Raw genomic sequence first — 22,331 nt, 5'->3', positions numbered from 1 at the left:
TCCCGCTCTTTCAAAAGGCTGCTGATATTACAACAAAAAAAAAATTTAAAATCACTGTGTCCTGTACAGGAGCCTGATAAATTCCGCCAAATCTCCCTTTTCTCGGATTGCAGAGCGCTGCCCTGATCGTTAAGTGGGAGATATCAATATACAAGCAGGAGATAAAACCACAGTCGCTGTTCGCCTATGCGCTTTCCATTGACGGACTGGTGTAACAACACACCTTTGGATTTTGTTTGGAGGGAAAAAAAATGAACAAACATTCTCTGCCCTTCAAAGAGATCAGTCTTTATGGAAGTAGATCGAAACTTGTTTTGAGCTGAGTAGCATCTACAATGATTAACAGTCTGTCAGGCCTCTAGTCAGAATGTAACAGGCTGATACAACAACATGAGACCGATAACTAACCAGTGACGGCTCACAACTTCTCCTCCACATGCAGCAATGCTGCCGTTCACCTCTGCATAGTTGGGTGTGGGGGGGGGGGTGTGATTGATTTTTTTTTTGTGTATAACCTGAACACTGTCTGTGATTGGTTATCGTGAAAGTCTACTCCACTTTAGCCAATCACCACCTATGCGGTTGTTTCGCCGCAAAAACAGCGGTGGCGGCTCCAGTGGCTGAGAACCAAGTAACGCGCCCCATTTAATTTTCAGTAACAGGAAAACGGACGTTATAAGATGGAAACAGTAATTTAGTTAAATTGCCCCGTTACTGAAAAAAGTAACGCCGTTATTTTTAACGCCGTTATTCCATCACTGGTGGTTACTACAGTATGATGATCCTCGTCAAGAAGTAAAGCAATGAACAGCGCCCTCTGTTGGCTGTGGAGATGTAAAACACAAAGACTATTATAAAACCTGGAAGGTCTGTATTTGGAGGTTAATATCATGGAAATGAGAGAATTATTATTCTTTTAGTGCAGTGAGAACTAACACATCTGTACAGGATATTGTTGTGAAACAGTTTGACCTCATTTTAAGAGGGTTGCTTCTCAGTCTTTCATGAGGAGGGGAGTTGTACCCTTTCATAATGGATTCACTGCTGGTTTGAAGTGACATTGGAAGGTTTTGGCCTGAAAGTATTGTGTGCAGTGTACATAAAGTCTTTGTGGAATCTGACTTGGTAAAAGGTGAAGGTGGTTGACTTTTCATGGGGAATGTTTTAACCAGTGGAAATGTTTTGGCTGCACCTGAAGCAACAGTCAAGTTAAACAGACAGTGGTTCTAGATGAGCTTGTCTGGGACATTTCTAACTGGTTACTGGATCTGTGCGGTAAACGTGACCAGGATGATGTTGATTTTCCAGTTTTCTTCCTGATCGTCGTGTTGTCATTTGAGTTCTTCAGAAGTGGCAGATGGATGTCAGTTTCAAAAAGATGTTCCTGAACTGGAGCACCCGTCTTTGTTCTGTGAAAAGCTGACTGAGGAGCCAAAAGGTGATGCCAAGCTGATCTACTTTACTCAAGCTCAGTGGTGGGAGATGATGCTCAATCTTTGTCAGTGGATTATTTGTAAGATCCAGATCACAACTAAAGCCTCAAGCTGAGCCATGTGAAGCTGATGTGTTCCCCCAGTGACGCTGTCCTAGTGCTGAAGTTACCTCACCTGTGTAAGGCCAGGCAGTAGGAGAGGTTCCGAGGAGCTGTTCCGGTGCTGAAATGAGTGACTGTAGTTTGTCAGTGTCCTTGACTCAAGTGGCTGTTATGATTTAGTACAGAGGCAGATACAAAAAATAATACTGAGCAGCAGTGGTGATTTTGGTTGGAAATTTTTCATCCCATAATGTAATCCAGAAAACCACAATTCAATACCTCACAACAAAAACACAGTAGCAAAGTGAGAGAGGGGACCACTGCAAAACACCTGACAATAAAACGAGATTTAACAGGATAACAAACAACTGCAGAGGAAGAAAGAACTTGAGGAAAAATGAGATCAGCATTATTTTTTTATTCTCTGGCATTGGTCTCTGTCAGCTTCTTCTTTTATCAACAGAACTACATCCCATCCTTGTTTAACACTTTGACGCATCCTGTTCAGTATTGTGATGGTAAATGTCAGCATGAATGATAGATATTTATCTACAACCACAAGTTAAATATTAAGACTTTTTATGTACCTAACTGTGTTCAGTGAATATTATATATGTATAGTAAAGTCTTCCAGTCTTCGGCTGAGCTTGTTGCTGTGACTGTGACCATAGACTGTTGATTGTGGGACACATGGGGCAGTGCTGCACACAACAAAAGACTAGAAGAAGAAAGGACAGTAAGAGGACAGCAAAAGCAGCACAAGAGACACAGACTGATGGAAACCAAAAACCAATCCATGAAACTCACATGATTCAGTTCATTTAAACATTGAATTGACTTTAATGAACTGAGTTATTGATGAGACTAAACAGAAATAAAGTAGATTATACATCATGTTAAGTCTATAGATAGATGGTGTATTTAACCTGCATGATTGACCACATCAGTGCAACAACAATAGATATATAATCAGACAGTATCCTCAGTGGTGCATTGATACAGACATTAAATCCAGTGAGGTCATTCTTTCATCTGAATTTCATTAATGACTGTGTGTCTGATGTATGGATGGCGCAGTTGAATAAATGTCATCAAACACATGTTTAAGATGAATGTTGTTTTTCATGTTGTTGTCCAGACTTGGCTTGTTGCATTGATGATGCATTCTCTCTTATGGACCTGAAATCAAACAACAATCTGGGGGTTGTATTTACTGTTTTGATTATTGTGTTTCTTCACACTTCTTTAACTTTGTAACATTATGAGTGAAATCTGGAGGAAACAGGGTTGCAGAGACTCTCCCCAGTCTCACCCAGTGGGACTATTTTTGGCAATGAATCAGAAAATTATAAACGCTATTACCTCCACTCTGGCGTACAAAGACACTTGGTGTTTGAGATATCCTTCCTTGGGCTAAATAACTAACACAAAAATAAAGGGAACTGAGGGGGCATCCCTGGTGAGTTTCCACGACATAGCCCAAGGAGTACATGTTTCTGGACAAAACATAGCGTGCTCTAGAATAAAGCAGTTTGATCCAAGATGTAAAAGTTGCCCCAAATCCAAATTTCCCAACGTCCATTTTTCAAAATGGGTAGCACCATTCTACTTCGTGGAATATCTTCTCTGCATCCATGGAGATGAAACAGACAAATTAAACATTTGTCAATTTATGATTTTGACTGAAGTGGATTACAGATATTTATCGTAACAGAGATAGTAACGATATTAACATATATATAACATGCGATGCTATTTTCATGATGGTTTTGAAGAAGTATTTTTGTCCCTTACATGCTAACACATAATATATTTATGAAAATAATATAGATTATATGAGATCCTTTTAAAATCAGGTATGAGGGTTAAACCAACTAGCAGGAGATACTGAATAAAGAGCACCTGTGTTTGGACACAAGTCTGTTGGTACAAAGAGATGATGAGTGGGCCAGAGGATTAAACCTTTCACTCACTGATAATTTATAATCCGACGGTTACATCTGAGAGAATGTCTTTAGGATATGGTCGTCAGCTCAAAGGGATCTTTGTTTTGTTCCACCCTTGTACAAGTCTGGTTTAGAGCGGAAAATGTCTGTTTGTAAAGCTGAGTAAATCCTGGAGATCAGTTTTCTTTCCATTTAACATCTAAGTCTGGATCACACCAGTTGACCAGGAAGCATAGCTGTGCTGCTTTGTAGTAATCTTCCAAGCAGTGTAGGGCCATAGATTGGAGGTACAATGATTGGCAAATGACTGAAAGAGGAACAGGAGGTCTGGGCGAGTACATTCTTCAAACCTTAAATTACCTCTATGGCGACTGTACACATTTGTTGGTAACAATGAGCAGCGGACTTAGAATCTGATTTGAGGTGGCTGTTATGGAGCTATAGCTCTGATCATAAATAGGGTCTGTTTTTGCACTCCAAGGTATTTAATTACGTCACAGTCAGCTTGAATTTACCAGGCTCTATAAATGTTTTTAGATGGTTACGTTAAATGTTCAAACGTCTGGGTTTTGTGTAAATTTGTTTGTGTATGTACAAATTCTTTAGTAGACACTAATCATTTAGGGAGACTTATTATTTCAGGGTTACAAAGGACTCATTAAATTATCCGTCTGCGTACAAGCAGATTTTAAGTTGTGTGGTTCCGTCATACGTCGGTTATATCCTTTCTCTTATCGCCTGTGGCCAGTGGCTCTATGAAAGAGCATAAAGTATAGGACTCAGAGGACAGCCTTGACACTCCCCTTTAAAAGTCATACCGTTTTAGATAAGGACCACTTATTTTAAACTGTGGCTTGGGGCTGCAGTAGAGTCAGTTCAGACATCCTTTACTGATCATTGAAATCCAAAAACTTTTAAGGACTAGGGGGAGATATAATGTTCCCACTGAACAGACTCCAAAATCTTTTCAGCGTCAAGGCTGATGACTACTGGCTTCCCTATCACTGCCTCTCATCTGAAGAAGAGGTGGAGAGCACGTGCAATTATCCGGGCTCGGCCTGTATTTCACAAAAGCCCGTCTGATATGGAGTCAGTCAGATTGGGACAATATCTTCCATTCTGTTTTTTTTTGCTAACTATCGAGAAATAAATCTATAATCTACGTTGAGGTGCGATGTGGGTCTGTTTGTACTACGTTCTGTCTTGGTTCCCCTCTACTGGTTTGAGGACTGAAAATTATAGCTCGTCTCCAGGAGAGTTCACCGCCCCTCTATGGGACATAATTAAAACATTCTTTATGTATTGGGGACAAGGAATCTTAGGAAGGTTTATAACAATATCGATGCATAAGCATCGGTCCAGCAATTATTTCTGTTTTCTCTGGTATTTCTTGGTCATTATTTTTTTCTGTTCCTTATTGATGGTAAATCTAAGATGATAGAAAATCTGATACAACTGATGCCTCAGCTGCTTGGGCTTGTGGTATCAGTTTTGTAATATAGTATCAAATGAAGGTGGAGGTCTTCAAAATCGTGGTGCATTTTATTAATCTGGGGTCTTTAACGTTGTGAACAAATCTTTCAGCCATTTGTTTACGTGTCTTCCATGCCAGTTGCTTTTTAGATCTTTTTGCTTCATGAAGACAGCTTTATTTTTCCAGTTGGCGTTCATAGATGCTTGTTTGTTGATGATGTTTGTTTCATATCTAGTTTGTTTTAGAATATCGATGTCATTATACTTCATATGTCTGTGTTCCAGGGGTTTTAGTTTTGCAGTCAGGTCATCTATTTTGTTTCTCCTTTCTTTCTTCTTACGAGCTGACGCACATTAAAACTTTGCCCCTAATAAACAGCTTTGGCTGCGTCCACAATGTACTCGGAGACACCTTCCATTTGTCGTTATGCACACATCAATCTGTAAGTTCTTTATTTATGTTATATTTTGGCATTGAGACGTCATTTAAGAGGTGCTAATTTAGTCTCCTTTAGGTCTTTTGTCCAAATATTGTGTCAAGATCATCCTCAGTTGTCCAGTAAGTACGCTGTGGATGAGAACAGAATGTAAAACACTTATGGGTTTCCCCCCCCCTGGTGTAGTTCTCTCCACACATCCATCATGCTTATTTCTTGAGCAGTTTTCTAGTTGTTCAAGCTTTAATTTTATATTTTTTGTTCTGTTGGTGGAGTCCAGGAGGTAGAGGTAGAGATGTAGTTTGATATTTCCAGTCCCCCCGACACATATCAGCACACCTGATGCTTCCTAGTTATCGACTTAAACACCTTTTTAATCCAAGTCTTATGTTTGAGTTTAAATGATGATTTGGAAATTTTCATTCATTCATATGAAAATGACTCAGAGCTAAAACATTTTACCTGAAGATGAGGTCTGGATTCACATTCTAGTAGTCGGAAGCTCTTCCCTGGATCACCTCGTTTTTCTGTAAAGATTACAGAGAAAAGAAACCTTTACATTAAACAAAGTCTGTTACTTTGTGTTAATACCACATGTTCTGAGCTGAGTTTAGAAACTGAAATTAAACAATCACAGTCTGCATGTACAGGTATGGTATTCAGGTGTCCACAAACTTTTGGTAAAGTGACACACAGTATGTGGTATTCTTGTTTGAACTGAGAATTTGCAGTAATTCGCTTGTGTAATGTTTTGTGTACTCACTCCTCTGTCCGACATCTCTGAGCTCAGTCTGAGATTTGACATTTGTGGAGCCACCGGCCCGTCCAACTGAAATCAGAAAATTTTAACTGGCTTGAATTTCAATCATATGATGTTGGAGAGCTGTGAATGGCATCAAAGTTCATACTGTACCAATCTCCAGTGTTTTAGGAACCTCTGAGTGACTTCATAGGACCACCTGTAGGTCAGTGAAAATCAGCAACAAAGGAAAATCATTTTAAAGCAGTGATTTAAGTTGAGCAGGAAACATTGTTTTTATTAATGTAACGTAACGGTTCATGAACTTGAAGCCACATGCAGCTCTGGAAGCAAGTTTGTTTGAACGGAGAGCTGACCGTGGAGAAGAGAGGGATATGTGTGTGATTTTATCCTGGCTGACAGTTGGACTGTGGCCAGGGATCTGACTGGTCTCTGAGACTGGCTCCATGTTGACACATGAAAAAGATTCAGGATTCACGTTATTGTAGTCAGAGCTTCTTCTCGTGTCATGTCTCCCTTTGAAGATAAATGCATCAGATTATTTAATGACTCTCACACTCTTGTCTATTAGAGGGTTGGTGTTGTGATAACAACTAATATATTATCACACTTGATAGTTCTTAGTAGTGACTCCTCACCTTGAAGCTGAAAGATGCGATGTAATATTTTGGATTCATGGGTCTGGTTCCCTGAAATCAGAATGTTCCATGAGTTTAGATTGAGTCACTGATAATAATCTAATGTTGACAGCTCCAATGAATCAAAGTTTCTACTGTACCACTTCCTGTGTTTCCAGAGCCTCTGAGTGATTTCATAGACAAAACATCAGCTTACAGGGTCAGAGAAAATCAAGACAACATCCCATGAGTCACTTGAGCTTTTGATTGAAAAGTCAAAGTGGGTTGTTAGAAATAGGTTGTGAAAAGAATGATTGGAAAGGCTGACCAATGGAGAAGAGGGGAGTAAACTTGGAGTTTCATTCTGGTTCACTGTTTGCTGTGTAGCAGAGCCTTGGTTGATGTTCAGAGACTGAGAGAGACTAAAGCATGAAGGGTTTAATAAGGAACATGGTAAGTATTGTTATGATGATCAAGATGAGACAAGGAGTGTTGGACCAACCTGTTACTGCATGCATCTGGAAAAGAGAAATACAAATATGTGTACAAGTTTTCTTCACTTTCATGTCATAAGATCAGAATTTAACAGTATTTTTAGTATGATCACTGGAAAAAGGTCTCACCCTTTATTTTTCTGCAGCAACAAAGAAGCAGCAAGCAGGAGAAAAATCAGTGAACGATCAATGGAGAAGAAATGAAGAGCTCTCAGACCTGGACACTGCTGTAAATAATAATGAGCTTCAATTAAATATGAGTATAAATCAACTTAACAAATAGGTCTTTTCATATGACATGTACTATTAAAAATAAACTGAAAAACTAACTCTCAGGTTACAGCCATCCAACTCTGTGGTGATTGTTTTCCTGGGGACTGACACTTGTAGAAGCCCTTCATCTGGACTTTGACACTGTGAAGATGTTTCAGCTCCTCTCCTGGGATCATTTTGGATGAGTTTGTCAATGTGATAGAAAAAACCAGTAGAAAGAACATTTTGTGTCTTCAACTTGCAGCAAGTGAAACAGAATCTCCCTTCAGTGACAGGATGGACAGGGCTCACCAGGATGATACCATCAGCTGGAAAACAGCCAAACATCATTCACATTTAATGTTGAGATCAGCAGATCTGGGTGATGACAGAAACAAGTGATTAATACTCACTCTGTCCGATGATGTTTGACGGCGTTGCTGAAAGCTGATCCAGACTTCCACAGGACACTGCATTACTGTTACCGAACCTATTAACATTACATGTTGATCCAGTCATGGTCCCCCAGGTAGAACAGTGCTGACAGGCACGCCAACATCAGTAAACCTCCTCACTCTCCACTCAGTAGAGTTTGCCTCACAGCTCAGAGTGGACAGATTCAGGAGGTGAGTGCCGCACTCTGTCAGGATTCACTGTGAGAGACGTGATGAATGAAATCTGGAAAATCAACCATGATGAAGAGTTCACACCTCATGACATCTACTGTACAATAAATGTTACACAGATAAATAGAAATATTTTTAACAGCTTTAAAAATAAAATGTTACATAAAGTAATGAAATACCATCTTTAACAAATTTTCAAACCACAGTGAAACATAAATGTTAACATTATTTAAACATTGTAAGACAGTCTGTAGTTTTTAGACATGTTTTACTGGAAGCAGACTAACCCTGGGTTAATAGGAAGATAAAAGTCATGAACATAGAAACAGACCAGACAAACTGAGGTGGACTGTAATCAGGTAAAACTGTCTCCTCTTCCAGCTCTACAACCATATCCCATGCTGTGTGTGTCTGGTCCAGCATATGACTGCCCTCATTGCTGCAATTTGTTCATCAGATTCCATATGATAACTGCTACCAGGATGCAGCTCAATGTTTTGTAATATTGATTACATGTGTGATAGATATGGAAACAGTTTTATACCATTTAAAAACTCTCCATCCTGCAGATGGATGTTCAACCTCACAGTCAGGAGTACTGAGGCTTCCAGGGAGCTCAACCATGATGGAGACACAGATGAGGACAGGGTGTTTACCTGTAATTGATAGAGGTTTTATCAGAATGAAAACATGGTTATATGTACGGATGGTAGATTAATTCAAGATGTGTGTGTCTGTGATCGTCGCGTATTTATGCTTTTTATTATGGATTGTCTGTTTGATCTCTTTATAAAATGTATATGATATAAATAGAAGTTACAGTAAATACGTGATGGATTGGTGAACCTACTCGATGAGACTTACTGATGATACAGTCAATCTGAAGGAATCGCACTCCACTCTGTTGAAGGACTGTGTGTTTCACTTTTCATTCTCACCTTTACACTTGTAGTCTCCAGTGTGGACGTGAAGAATCAGAATTATTCCTGAACGCATTTTAGATTTTTGGAGGTTTGTGATGAACTGGTAGATCTCCATTCATACTCCCACTCTAGTGTCTCCTCATGGATCTCACATCTGAGACTAATCTCCTTCTCTGTAGATCTGAGGCCAGTGGGTTGGAGGAGTCACAGTCACCTTGTTTGGAACTGTTCATGTTCAAGATTCTTTAATAAAGACACCAATAATTCAACATCAAACAGATATGACTTGATGTATCCATAGATAGACATTGTGGGATGTTCTGCATTTTTTGGTTCCTCCTTTTTTCAAACTCAACCTTTTCCATTGATCCTGACTGAATCATGTACTCTGTGTAGTAAATGGGTCTCCTTTCCTCCTCTGCCACCAGTACAGTCCTTCCTCTGAGATCTTCATTTGGGTCCAATTTGAATAGAAACCAGCATGTTGTGTGGTCCAGAGGCTCTCAGAGGGATCTTCTCATCTCTGTACCGAGTAGTATTTCCTCCAGATGATGGCGGTTCACTGAGCAGGGCAGGCTCACACTGCCTCCTACTGGTATACTCTGGTGTCAGCACTCAAAGGGGGGTTCTGGCCTTTGGTTTAGTTGTGTTGAGTTCAGGATAAAATATTTAATAATTGTCATCAAACATTTCACCGCCATAATCAAAAATGGGGTAGAATTAAGCAACTGGACTTCACCTTTTATGAGACCCAGTTGGGATATGAAACTTTCACCTGAAAACAGTTTTACCTGTGCTCAAAACCAAACACTGCTCTCAAATCGTAAACAAAGTGATCAAAATGATTTACACTATCAAGCAGTCAGTGAATGGCTTTTAGTGTTTTAGCAACTGAGAAAAACTCAAATAGTGTTGACAAGTAAAGACACAAAGCACATTTTAGCTTGATTCCATAAGCAGCACCTGAGGAGGAGCTCATTTGATTGTAACTCAGATTATATTCAACAATACTTCAAATCTGTACCTTCCATCATACATGATATTTTTTATAGTGTTAAAACCCTGATCATAGTGTATGAGTCAATGAGTTTGGATTTGTTCATGGTTAGAGGCACAAGAACAAACACAGTGTTTGAGCATTGTATTAAATGTGGTGTGAATATTTATGGTTAGGTAAATAACTAGACAGAATGAATTTATGTTTTTGTTTTTCCTGAATGATTGAATGATACGGAAAACGATTGTTGTCCATTTGCCAGCTGAAAAATAGAGTGTCTGCCTTCAGACCAAACTTTCTTTATTAACTACTGACTATCAGGAGTAATCATATGTTTAACAGAACAAAAACAAAAATGACCTTACAGTTACTGACGTGTGATGGCTTCACTCCACCGTTGTAGGAATATGAGTCATCTCAGAGTCGGATCTCCTACACATGTAGTCTCCACTGGTGGACTCAGATACGCAGTGAAAGTCAGTATTTTTTGTCTGTCCAGTGTGTAGAGACTGGGTTTATCCACTACATACTTCCACCTTAGTGTCTTCACCTCCCTGGACCTCACTGTCAGAGTGAATCTTCTCACCTCTGAATATCTGAGGGCCAATTGTGTTGTCGTGTTATCAACAGCCTTGTTGGGAACTGTTTTCCACCCACATATGAACAGTTCGGGACACAAATAGAAAATGAAATCAACAGGAGAAAAACTCACATTGATAGGTTTCATCATTAATTCTAATGAAAAATATGATAATCCATTGAATATTTCAAACTAAATAACTGAACTCACAGGTTATCTCAATGGTGACTGGATCACTGTTGATCAGTGTAGTAAAATGGTTCTCCTCTTCCTCTCTTCCTCCCTCTGCACTGGTAGATTCCTCTTGTGATACACTGATAACTTCTGTTTTCTCCATCATTGGTTTTGACTTGTACTTCAGAGGTGGCCGTCTGCTACGTCTGAACCATCATATTTCCATCCTGCCAGAGGGCTCCACAGAGCAGCGTCATGTGTCATCTGCCTCCTACTGGTATGGTGTGTTGAGTCCTGATGTAGTGTGGGCTCTGGGTTTATCTGATGTTATAAATAAAATGAGAAAAATGTTTTGTTTTTTGTTTGATATTGTTCAGGATTTTCTGTCATATCAACATGCCAATTTCGTAAAATACTTTTCTGAATTCTTCTTTACTTTAATGAAACTAGAACATAGGATGGATGCTTCAACAGACAATGCCACTATATTATAATTAGTTTTAAATATTTGAAGCGAGCTGTGTATTATGTCCATTTCAACATGGTGCAGATGTCTACATTGAAGTCATTTTATTTTAAATACAGACGTCCTGATCAAGTCTCAAATTCAATGGGACATCTCAAATAATATTTGCTCTTAAAAATTAACACACTTGAATAAGCCAATAAACAATGAGATCTTACCAGGATTATAGTTAAGGTGACAGTATTACTACAAACTTTGTCTGACGTGATCTAAGGTGGAAACACACAGCACTGGATATTCCACCACTGTGACTGGGAGACAGATTTAATGTGTAGCGCATGTGATCTATGTAGTAGCGAGTAAATTCTCCACATCCTTGTAGATTTTTAATCCCAGTCAGTGGACTCCTCCTTCCTTCATGTCACATGTGAAGGGTAACAGACTCTCCAGTGACACAAAGCTGACTGTAGGGGTCAGTAGTCAGCACAGCAATCTAAAACCAAACACCAAATATTCTCCTCAAAACTTTACTCAGTTAAACAACATTAAATAAAACTGACGTCTATTTTACTCTACAAATCGGTTTAGATACATAGATTAACAAGTAATATATATACGGACAAAAAACAATTCAGGGACGAATTACGTTCAGACTAATCTTGAATGATTAATAAATAATAAATAGAGAACTGAACCTTGAGCATGTTCACAGAGAGGAGGGTGTATCCAACTCTAAATAAAAGTCAAAACTTCTACAGATAAAGAACTATTTAAAATAACTGGGCTTCTTATGACATTTGACAGTCCATATGGGACCAGATTAGTGACTAAAATGTAACAATGAGAACCCAATATTATCTGACTGTGACTCTTAAACACAGTTGTTGGCTCTGAATACAATCAGATCACCTGTCAAAACCCTGCCTACTTGTATGAGATATATAGGTTGGGAACTCACAGGGTCAACAAAAAAGCACACACAGAAAAGTGTGTCCCATCTCACATCCACGCACTTGGACACTCTGTTGTTGTACCTGAGACATACTTTCCGGTTTGTATCAAGAGGAAACTTGGAACTGCTAGTCTATGAAGAGAATACAGTGATACTGTTGGAGGACAAAAAGAAGATTCATGTCAGTATTGAGATCACTGGGGTTTGCTAATGTTTTATTTCTGTCTGTTAGTCCATCCCACTTCCTTCAGTCTTCTCTAAACACTCAAAGCACGCACTGGGTTTGACCACAGAACACTGTGACACTTTCCTGTCCTTCTACTGCAAATACAAACTCAGTTCACACTTGTTTCTATCAAAAACCTACAACCTACGAACTTAGAGTAAATATTTATTTAACACTTTACCTAAATCACATATATTTGCTTATTTGTGTGTGTGTTTTATTGTAGATATCCAGTGCATCATGACTGCATGAGTTGTACTGTGTTTGTTTGAGTTCACGTACTGCAACGTGTCACTCTGCTTCAGACAAAAGACTTCATACTTCATACAGGAAAGCAACAAACTGCAGCATCCAAACTGAGTTCAGTGACGAAAGACCGTGCAGAACAGAAGAAGTTACACTTCACATCAATATGAGATCATCCTCACATCCAGCCCCCACAACATCTCAGGACCACTGCTCTGGGGTTTAACATGTTGACGCCTCCTGTCCAGCTAGCTGCTAATACAAAGTATGTTAACTCTTGATGGTAAGATGATGTAGAACTAGTCAAACTGTGAGGTCATAGACAATGCGTGTTGGAAGTGATTTCACATGTTGCTTTTATTCATTTTATGTCTGGTCTCCTTGAAAGATCATTTCTACTTAAACAATAGTATATCAGTTGCATCACTGTGCAGGTTTGGGAACTGCACAAGATGCTGCAGCAGATTGTGAGGACGAGAAGATCATCAGTGTCTCCACAACCCCTCATCAGCACATTACACCACACACTCATCCACAAATCCACCAGCATCATGGGATGAGCCCACACACCTCACACACTCTTCTCCTCCTTCCATCTGGAAAAAAGGTACCATGATGCAGTCAGGCACACACCAGCCTGTGGAACAGTTTCCTTCCTCAAAACCATCAGACTCTTGAACTGACGGAGGACTGGACACAACAAACACTTAAACTACTTTCACCCACAACCACAATAATATCACAACTATACCTCATAACCTGTCAGTCCTTTTGCACACCTCTTTGATCCCTTGCACACCATGATGCTTTGCTAATCAGTCAAATGTTTTCCAACCATCCTAAACTATTACTCTGTTAGTCTGATTATCAGTCTGTGCTGCTTCTCTGTTCGGTATAATGTCATTTTCTAGCTGCACTGGTCTCCCACGTGTTTTGTACTGTTTGGGTTGTAGTGTTTGTCTCTTGTTCTTGCCTGTTGGACACTTGTTTTCTGCAAAGCTTGCACACATCCTCTTTATGTCCAGTCCTTGTATCGTTCTTAGTCCTATGTCTTCAAGTAGCTCCTATGGTCCTGGAGGAAACGTCCTTCATACTCTCATATATGCTTGAAATGACAATTAAAACCTCTTTTGACCCTTTGAAATAACAAGCATTTTGTTTGAGAGAAACTTTAAATTGTAGGCCTATGAATAGAAACAGTGAACTATGTGGGGATTTACTGCTGAATCATTTTCTGTTTGATTAGTCCCACTCCTTGCTGCATGAAAGAAGGAAGACTCACCACACTGCATTGGGTTAAGACCAGCTCCTTGTCCACTCTCGAGACTCACAACTATTTTTACACATGATATGAACTGAGAAGTCACCTCATGTCACCTCTAGCTGGAACACGTGTAGATTTTGGAGTGACTTCTTAGAACAACTCTCAAAGTGATGTACTTACCACCAATAATCCAGACATGAGCAAAGTGTGTCCCATCCTCACCTCCAGCACTTGACAAGTTTCACTTCCGTTTTTAGAGAAAGATTTCTGAGATCGTTCTCAATCCAGTCCTACAAGTGTCACTCTGCTCTGTACCAGAATAGTCTAGCTGTCTACTTCCTTCTTTTTTCCAACAAAACCTCACACCTCTGGTGGGTTTAAACATGCTGTCACTCCGGTCCAGCAACAGCAATATACAAACTGAGTTAAACCACTTGGTGGTTAAAGAAAACATGAAACTAGTTAAAAGAGTGATGGAGACAGAAGGCAGGAAGCATTGTATTTATATTTGCATGTTACTTTAGGTTATGTCATTCTATAGTGGTCGGTGCATTGTGATTAAATTAGACCCAAATACACCACTTGTCTGTTTAAGCCGTTGTGTGTATATGCTGCTACGGCACAACGTTACACATATCCAGTTAATCAACTACCATGTTTAGTAACAATATGGGATTTTAGATTAAGTATAAAATACTAATAAAAGGATTACGTCTAGGACCTGTCCTCTTTCTAGTGTGTTGAGAGAACACAAGACAATCGTCATCGTACTGAACAGCAGACGTTTAGTTTGAACCTAAGCTGCGATTTCTCTTTTCAGGTGTCTCAGATAGAAATGATGAGGTCATTGATTGTCAGTAGATAGAAATAAACCTGTAGCAGAATAGACAGTTAGTAACTACATTCTTTATAGTCATGGAGACACCTACAGGTCAGAAAACAATGTGCTCTAACAAAAGACTTCCAGTCTTCAGCTGAGCTTGTGCTGACCGCGCCTGCCGACAGGGGACCTTCATTAACTTATGGAATAATTACAATAAATAAATAAAATAGGCCTATTTGTTGAGAGAATATGTAATATTTAAATAAAAGCTTTTAATTTGTTTTCTTCCTAATTGTTCTTGAAATTCTATTTCTGTTCTCATTACGTTCTATTTTTATGCTTATAGTGTTGTTCTTTATTTTTGTTGTCACCATTGAGCAAAGTGACCGGAGTCAAATTCCTTGCATCTCGTTCACATTACTATGGTCTATACAGTGATTCTGATTCTGAAATAGTGGTCAAGAACCCCCCCACCCCCGACACAAAAATGGTTTGGCCACTGATCAAAATGTGATGTTGTCATTTAATTTGAAGTTCAGGACGCTTAAAATGTCCGGTCAGCACCAGTCTGGTGCTCAGAAAAGAAAGGAAAAGAGAAGAAGGAGGAGTGAGATCCAGCTGCAGTCAGGTGTCAGAGAGTTGATGCGGGAGGGGCCGCTGCCCCGCGGAGGGACAGAGTAGGCTTACCGATGGAGAGTCCGAGAGAGACACAGAGAGTCACTGTGGAAGCGGGAGAGTCCCGCTTGCCCCGTTCGGAGAGTCTGAGCAGGATTGGATCAGAGAATGTTGATGATCACACAACGTACTTCCAGCCATCCTGCATTAAGGCCAACTAAAATGATCGTCTCTGGACAGAGGTGAACATCGTACATGTGATGGCAAAACCAACCGCCTTTTTCACAGAGGGCAAAGGAATTGCCCAGCAGATGCAGGAGGGCAGGGAATTCCCAAACTATCTGACATATTCACGTCCCACAATGAAGGGAAAAAAACCATAGGGATCTGGATAGTATATAGCAACTCAAAAAAGGCCTTATTTTGCTTCCATGTTGTTGATCTCCTCTGAAGTAGAGAAAAGGATCAACTTGTGCACTAATTCACAGATGAGGATGAAAAATATCCAATATAAAATACAGAAAGCTTCATGATGAGATTTCCAGAACTGAAAGAAACCGTTCACACAAACATTGTTTACTGGAAATGGAAGAACCTGCAACATTCTGTCCTAACAAGACGTCTGGAACTGACAGCCAACAACCTAAAAATTTATTGGGAGAAGGACAATTTGGAAATCAAAACAAAAACAGACAGCACTACTGAATGGTGGCTGGGATGTAAACACTGTACTTAGCCTTCAGCAATCTGCCATTCAGGGGCAGCAAAAATACACTAGATGAGCCAGACAATGGACATTTTCTTGGCTTAAATTGAGCGTGGCAAAGTATGACAACATCCTTAAATGACCATTTACCAAACATTAGAGAGCACCGGCAAACAGGGAAAGAGACTCCAAGTCATTACCTGTCACTGACAGCCAAAACCAAATTTATTGAACTTTGTTGCTCCAGCGTTGTCCTCAACACTATATTGAAGCAAAGGCAAGAAACGACATTCTATCCCATAACGTGTGATGCAACCCCAGATGTGTCAAACTAGGAGCAACATGTACTGTTGCCTCGGAGGTCTGTCAGTCAAACTTCCACTGAGGGGGGTGGGGAAATAAATGAAAAAACGTTTCCTTGAATTTAAGTCTTTTGAAAAAAAGAAGCGAAGGCGGATAATCACTATCACTACGTGGAAACATGGGCTTGATGTAGACTGATGTGACAGGGGTCAGTGCTATGTAGAACGGAGCTAACCTGGCAGGAAGTGTGAGGAGTGCAAGCTCGCCTACTGAATAAAATCCCATGGCCACGATACTCTACTTGTGCACTCTCACACGTTAAACCTAGTTGGTGTCCATGCAGCCCGGGCCTGCCCACAAATACACATATTCTTTGGCTTCATCAATCAGCTGTACAAACTATTCAGTGGCAGCCCTCACCGATGGGAAATCTTACCCGAGAGTTTTGGGTTGTTCTTTGCACAACTTGTCTGACACACGATGGAGTGTGTGGATAGAGGCAGTGCCCCAGTGGAAAAACATTTGCCTGGTGTGATCCAGGCATTAGACACCTTTATCACAACAGGTAACCTCACCAGTGAAGCCAAAGCTGAAGCACAGAGTCTAAAGACCTACTTTCAGTCCTTTAATGCAGTTTTGCTCCTCACTTTTTGGGTCAAGGTGTTACAATGCATAGAGGATAGAAATCTTACCAGCCAGTCCTCAACCATCTCACTAGATGTACAAGCTGTCAGTATAAAGGAAGTGGAGGAGGAGACTGCCTGCATGCGTGCATCATGGGACAGTTTTCTGACAGAGGCAACTGCTGCTGCCACGTCCATGGGCATCAAATCCCAGTTAGAAATGAGACGAGAGAAGAGGAAGCATTTCTTTGATGAGCCAGAAAAGCAAGGGACAGAAGAGCAAAGCCCAGAGACCCAATTCAGAGATGGAGTGTTTCATGTTGCAATGGACAGAATAATCTCTCAGCTACATGTACGGTTCTCATCAATGCAGCAGATATGTGAAGAGTTCTGCGTCCTGTGGAAATTCAGAAATATGCCACAGGACAGCATCAGTGCTGTGAGAAAGCCCAGCACGTGAGACGCCATCTGCTGGTGAAACGGCAGTAGCGCAGTCTGGACAGGTCAGAATATATCAGCCACACTGACGAGCAGCAGGCTAGTGAGCAGGCTGAAGCTGCATGGACTCTATGTGTGTGTGTTTACCGTATCCTGTGTGTGTTCTTGTGGAAATGTAAGTGTTTTCTACCTCTTAGTTATAAATATTTCGACTTTCATTGCACTTTGTGTTACATGGAAATATGTTTTGTGAGTTGAGTTAGCTAAGCTGAGCAGCTTGTAGCACAGTAGCTGTTAGCTCTCCCCTTTGCTAGCACTGCAGCTAAGTTTGGATGCCTGTGGTGGTTTAATGATGAATATTTAGTTTGCTAGCACTAATATTACAACTCAGTTTATTGTTGTGATCGTGTCTAAGCTTAATATTAATAAGAATTTTGAAATGTCGAATTATTTGCTGTTGTTTACACTCTGGATATATAAGCTAATGCTGTTAAGCACGTTTTGCCCCTGCTAAGGTTATGTTGGAAACTGTACAGTTTTCTCCACTGTTTACATGACATTACTGTTGCTCTATTGTGCTAAGTAGCAGTTCATACATAAGTAAGGAATATTACTGGTGAACTGTAAATCATATAGCAGTTTATTTGAATGTTTATTCTGATTTACCTGTTGAATAATATTCAGAGAATATTTCTAATACATTTTATTATTTTCTTTATATTTTCAGACCACACACTAAATACACTCATGTTGTAAAGAACTGTGTTAAAAAAGACAAAAGGATCTCTCTGTCTAAGTTTCCTGATTCTTTAATGGGAATCAACGTCCATGGTGCCGCCTCAACCAGCAATCCTTCATTGAGTCTCGCCCCTCGAACAAGTGCATTAGCTCAAAGCTCTGTGACAAATATAAGAAGGACCTCACAGAGTCCCTTGAAGACCAAATTCAGCACTTAAAGAAAATATATAGTGCAACTTTTGAAGACGGCCTTGGACCTCTGGAGCTACTTGATGCCATATACACAATGAGACTACAGAGCATTTATTGAGACCTGTGTGTCCTGCTGCGTGTTTTCCTGTTTCTGATCTGTGATGAGCAAGAAGGTCTTGATCTGTTCCACTACTATCGATTGTGGCAGTAGCTCAGGGGGTAGAGCGGTCGTCCAATAACTGAAAGGTTGATGGTTCGCAGTATTTCTGGAATATGTTGCTGCTGTGAACAAAAAACCTGTTTCTTGCTTCCTATATAGGATTGTAAAGTAGTCTGCAGTCTGCTTCCCACCTAACGGACTGGAATCCGTGTATCATTCCTTCTTTCTATTTTCAATTGTCAATCAAAACTCAAACAATGAAAAAGTGACAGATTGTTTTGTTTTTCGTTTTTTAATCCAACTCAAAAAAACTAAAAAATGCCTGTTTTTTCATATTTCAATTTCAGATAAAAATACAAAATGGAAAAAACGGGGCCACAGGACTGAATCTGATTTGAATATTTAATTGGCTGACTGTACATAAAGAAAGAGTGAGATGATGAGTGTGATTTAGATTAAAATAGTGTGATTGTACATTCAAGTCTGATGCTGTGAAAAAGAACTCTGTGTGTAGCTAAATGCTTCGATTAAAAAAGTGTCATCGTGCAGATAAAAGTTTTATTTTATGCAACAAGAGAAATCTTATTTGACAAAAAAGACAAACATGGTTTCAAGGTTTATTGAGCACGTTTTAGTTCATGTTTATTCTGACAAAGAATGTTTGTCTTATTGTATTAATACTTAATGTATTTAGTTTTGGTTTTAAATAAACGAAACTAAACATTTTGAACGCCTAAACATTGCCCTGTTTTGTCCTTATATGTGTGCCCCCTGAAAAAACACTGGCCCCACCTCGGCCCCCTGGTAATTTTGATCTAGAACCGCACTGCCTCCCCTCCACTTTCACCCTCCTCTTTCTTCTCTGCATCATAATCTGGACATTTATCAGTGGGGGCAACACTTCTGTGTGATAGTCTCTGCTGGAGGAATGTCAAGCTGTGAACCACAGTGAGAGGGTTGTGCATTAAAACCTTTCAACCCATTAGTTATTTTATAGTATAGTTTGACATAATGTAGCCCTGTGATAGACTGGAGACCTGTCCAGGGTGTCCTCCACCTCTCACCTGATGACAGCTGGGACAGGCTCCAGCAACACCTGTGACCCTAGTGAGGATGAGTGGTAGTAGAAGATGAGGTGAGTTGGACATAATGTTGTGTTGTAGACTGAACACTTCCACAAACATAGTTACTGTTGTATGAAATGTAAATTCTCTGTAATTGACAGTCCTCTTGGTTTGATGCAGTTTCAGTATTTTAGGGGTGGGTCAGGATGAGACATACTTTGTGCTGTGTGCTGGAGTTATTCTGTGAGCACAATAATCTCATGATAAATATCTCAGATGTGACACAATTAATATTTGATATTGCTGCAAACAACACTAAAAAGTTGAATCTCTTATCATCCATGTGTCCTTTTCAAACAGGGGCACACAGGGCTGTTGTGACGCAGAGACCCGACTGGTCATGGATATATACAGGAGAGACAATCGTCCTCAGATGTGAGACTGACAATGGAGGAGACTCAGAGTGGGAGTATGAATGGAGAACAACAAGCTCAATAAAACCTCCAAATGAAAGAGAATTCAGGATTACTGCTAGTGAACGGCACTGGGGAAGGTACAAGTGTAGAGGCAGAAATAAAAAGTCACATGATGTCTTTTTCTATTATTTACACACAAATAATGAATGATAGACTAAAATAAATTGTGTTTCTGCTCTGAGGTTGAACATCCATCTGCAGGATGGAGGTTTTACTGGTATAAAGCTGCTCCAGATGACTTTTTTGTGGCCCAAGGGAGACCGACACAATATTAGGAAGGTGGTCATGATGTTATGCTCATCCTGCCAGCAGGGGGTGCTGATGTCCCAGGTGCTGTAAGTATCACAAGAAGAATTGACTGGCACTCGGTTTCTAAGAACTTTTTTTTTGTTTTCCAGCTGCCGGTCTCTCTACCTTTATTCTGCTCTCCAACTATGACTGTGCTGTACTGTCTGTGTGATTGTCATGTTCCTGGATTCAACAATCCTACTGTGTCATTAACCTTTATGACTTGTACATCTTTTTACCCTCATGTTTAGTCCTTCTTTGGGGGGCTAGGGAATTATGGTAAATTGTCCCATATTTCATTTTCATTTCTGATTCATTTCGGGTTATTTTGAAGGTCAGTACAATTCAATTGGATTTTATTTATGTTGTGTCAATAACAATACAAACTGTCTCAAGATGCCTTACAAAGCCTGGCCTAAAACCCCCAGAGCATCTATGAAGCAACTTTGAACAGAACCCAGCTCGTATAGAGGAACCCACCTGACTAAGGCCAACCAGGTAGAGACAGAAAAAGAGAAGAGAGCAGCAGCAGGAACGACATAAACACACATTTGTCATAGATACAAACATTGGACTAAAGCGCACATGTAAAAAGATACACAGCTATTAACATGCTATACAGGAATAGCACACAAATGCATATGTAGTAATAGAGACAAAAAGTCATTAGAGGACAGAAGATAAATTAGAGGATGGGAGCTTGGTGCAAGAGGATAGGTGCTCAGAGCATCATCCCCCATCATCCTTGGCCTATAGCAGCATCACTAAGGGATGGAGTCACCTGAGCAGCACTAACTATGAGCTAAGTAGCTGCCTGGTTTGTTGTTTTGTCTGTGCCCACCCTGAAGATACTTTGTTTTTAAAATAAATCATTCTCTTTCTCACTGCAGGGAAAAGGGCAGTCATCTGTTTATGTAACCTTCAACTTTCCCTCATGGAGCACTCTGTAGCATATCCACACACAAACACACCACATATGAAACATGTCAAATCTGAACAGACTTTTCAAACTTTAACTCCTGTGACCTGCTGCTCAAGATGTGACTGGGAGTCCATCTGTGATCACAATATGTCCCTATGCCCTGATTCAGAGTTTGTCTTTGATTAAAACCGCATTAAACTGTGAGAAGACCATCTCATAAACACAATGAAAACACTACAGACATTTTACTACAGGACAAAAAAATCAAAAATAAAACGTTTATTGATGCATAACATTGTTAGAAAGGCCAAGCTTTTTACAATATACTTAATCAGTTCAGGGAAACATTAAATACTTGTTATACTATCAGTTCTTCTCAACATAGTTAGCTTCTTTAAGTGGACATGTAACAGAATGATGTTTGATGACAGAACATGAAGAAGTGAAAAAGATGCTGATATTAAAGCCACACGATCACTACATTCATACAAACTGAAGCTTTTTTAAAATACATCTGCACTAAAAGCAGCACATTCAGCTGGTTTATGTCTTTAAATATCTGCTATTCATGTGAGTAGCTTCACTTTTATGATCTATTCAAATGGTTTTGTTGATACAGATCTCTATTGACCTGAAAGGAAATAGACAAAAATAAATATCCAAGTCACAACTGCTAACTTCTGCTTAAATCCTAGATGTCAAACATGTTTGATGTCATTCAGGTTTAATGTGAGCAGTTCAGAAATCTTAAAATTACATGTGTGAACCTTCATGTTACCAGATAATCTGATGATTTATCCTCTATTTACCAGGAGGGAGGAATCCAGGAACAAATCAGACCAAAACTCCTGTAGTCTGAGCACAACAGAGATCTATTCTTAGAAATCAATGTTATATTTACCATGAGATGTTCCTGGTTTGATTTCAGAATAAAATGTTTCATCAGCTGCTGCAGGAGCTGATTGCCCTGTGAACAAAGACAGAGATTGTTTCAGTCACTTAAAACTAAAAATACT

At 39.7% G+C, this 22,331-nt stretch overlaps 1 protein-coding gene and 1 long non-coding RNA gene across 2 annotated transcripts in view; both read right to left on the bottom strand.

Moving 5' to 3' along the window:
- Positions 1-7,123: 7,123 nt before the first annotated feature.
- Positions 7,124-7,419, bottom strand: LOC125023579. Its single transcript, XR_007114649.1, has 3 exons — positions 7,391-7,419; positions 7,270-7,285; positions 7,124-7,189 (listed from the first exon to the last, which is right to left on the bottom strand). It is a non-coding gene; the product is annotated as an uncharacterized LOC125023579 (long non-coding RNA).
- Positions 7,420-7,593: 174 nt separating this feature from the next.
- LOC125014502 overlaps positions 7,594-22,331 on the bottom strand; it is a 21,215-nt gene continuing 6,477 nt past the window's right edge. The window contains exons 5-6 of the mRNA XM_047595656.1: positions 7,744-7,842; positions 7,594-7,700 (exon numbers count right to left, since the gene is read on the bottom strand). Coding sequence (XP_047451612.1) covers positions 7,594-7,700; positions 7,744-7,842 — 206 coding nt within the window. The remainder of the gene's footprint in view (positions 7,701-7,743; positions 7,843-22,331) is intronic.

Source organism: Mugil cephalus, chromosome 1 (genome assembly GCF_022458985.1).
Source record: "Mugil cephalus isolate CIBA_MC_2020 chromosome 1, CIBA_Mcephalus_1.1, whole genome shotgun sequence".
Classification (NCBI taxonomy): Eukaryota; Metazoa; Chordata; class Actinopteri; order Mugiliformes; family Mugilidae; genus Mugil; species Mugil cephalus.
The sequence above is the reverse complement of the archived record's forward strand: the minus strand, read 5'-3'. Positions and strand labels throughout refer to the sequence as shown.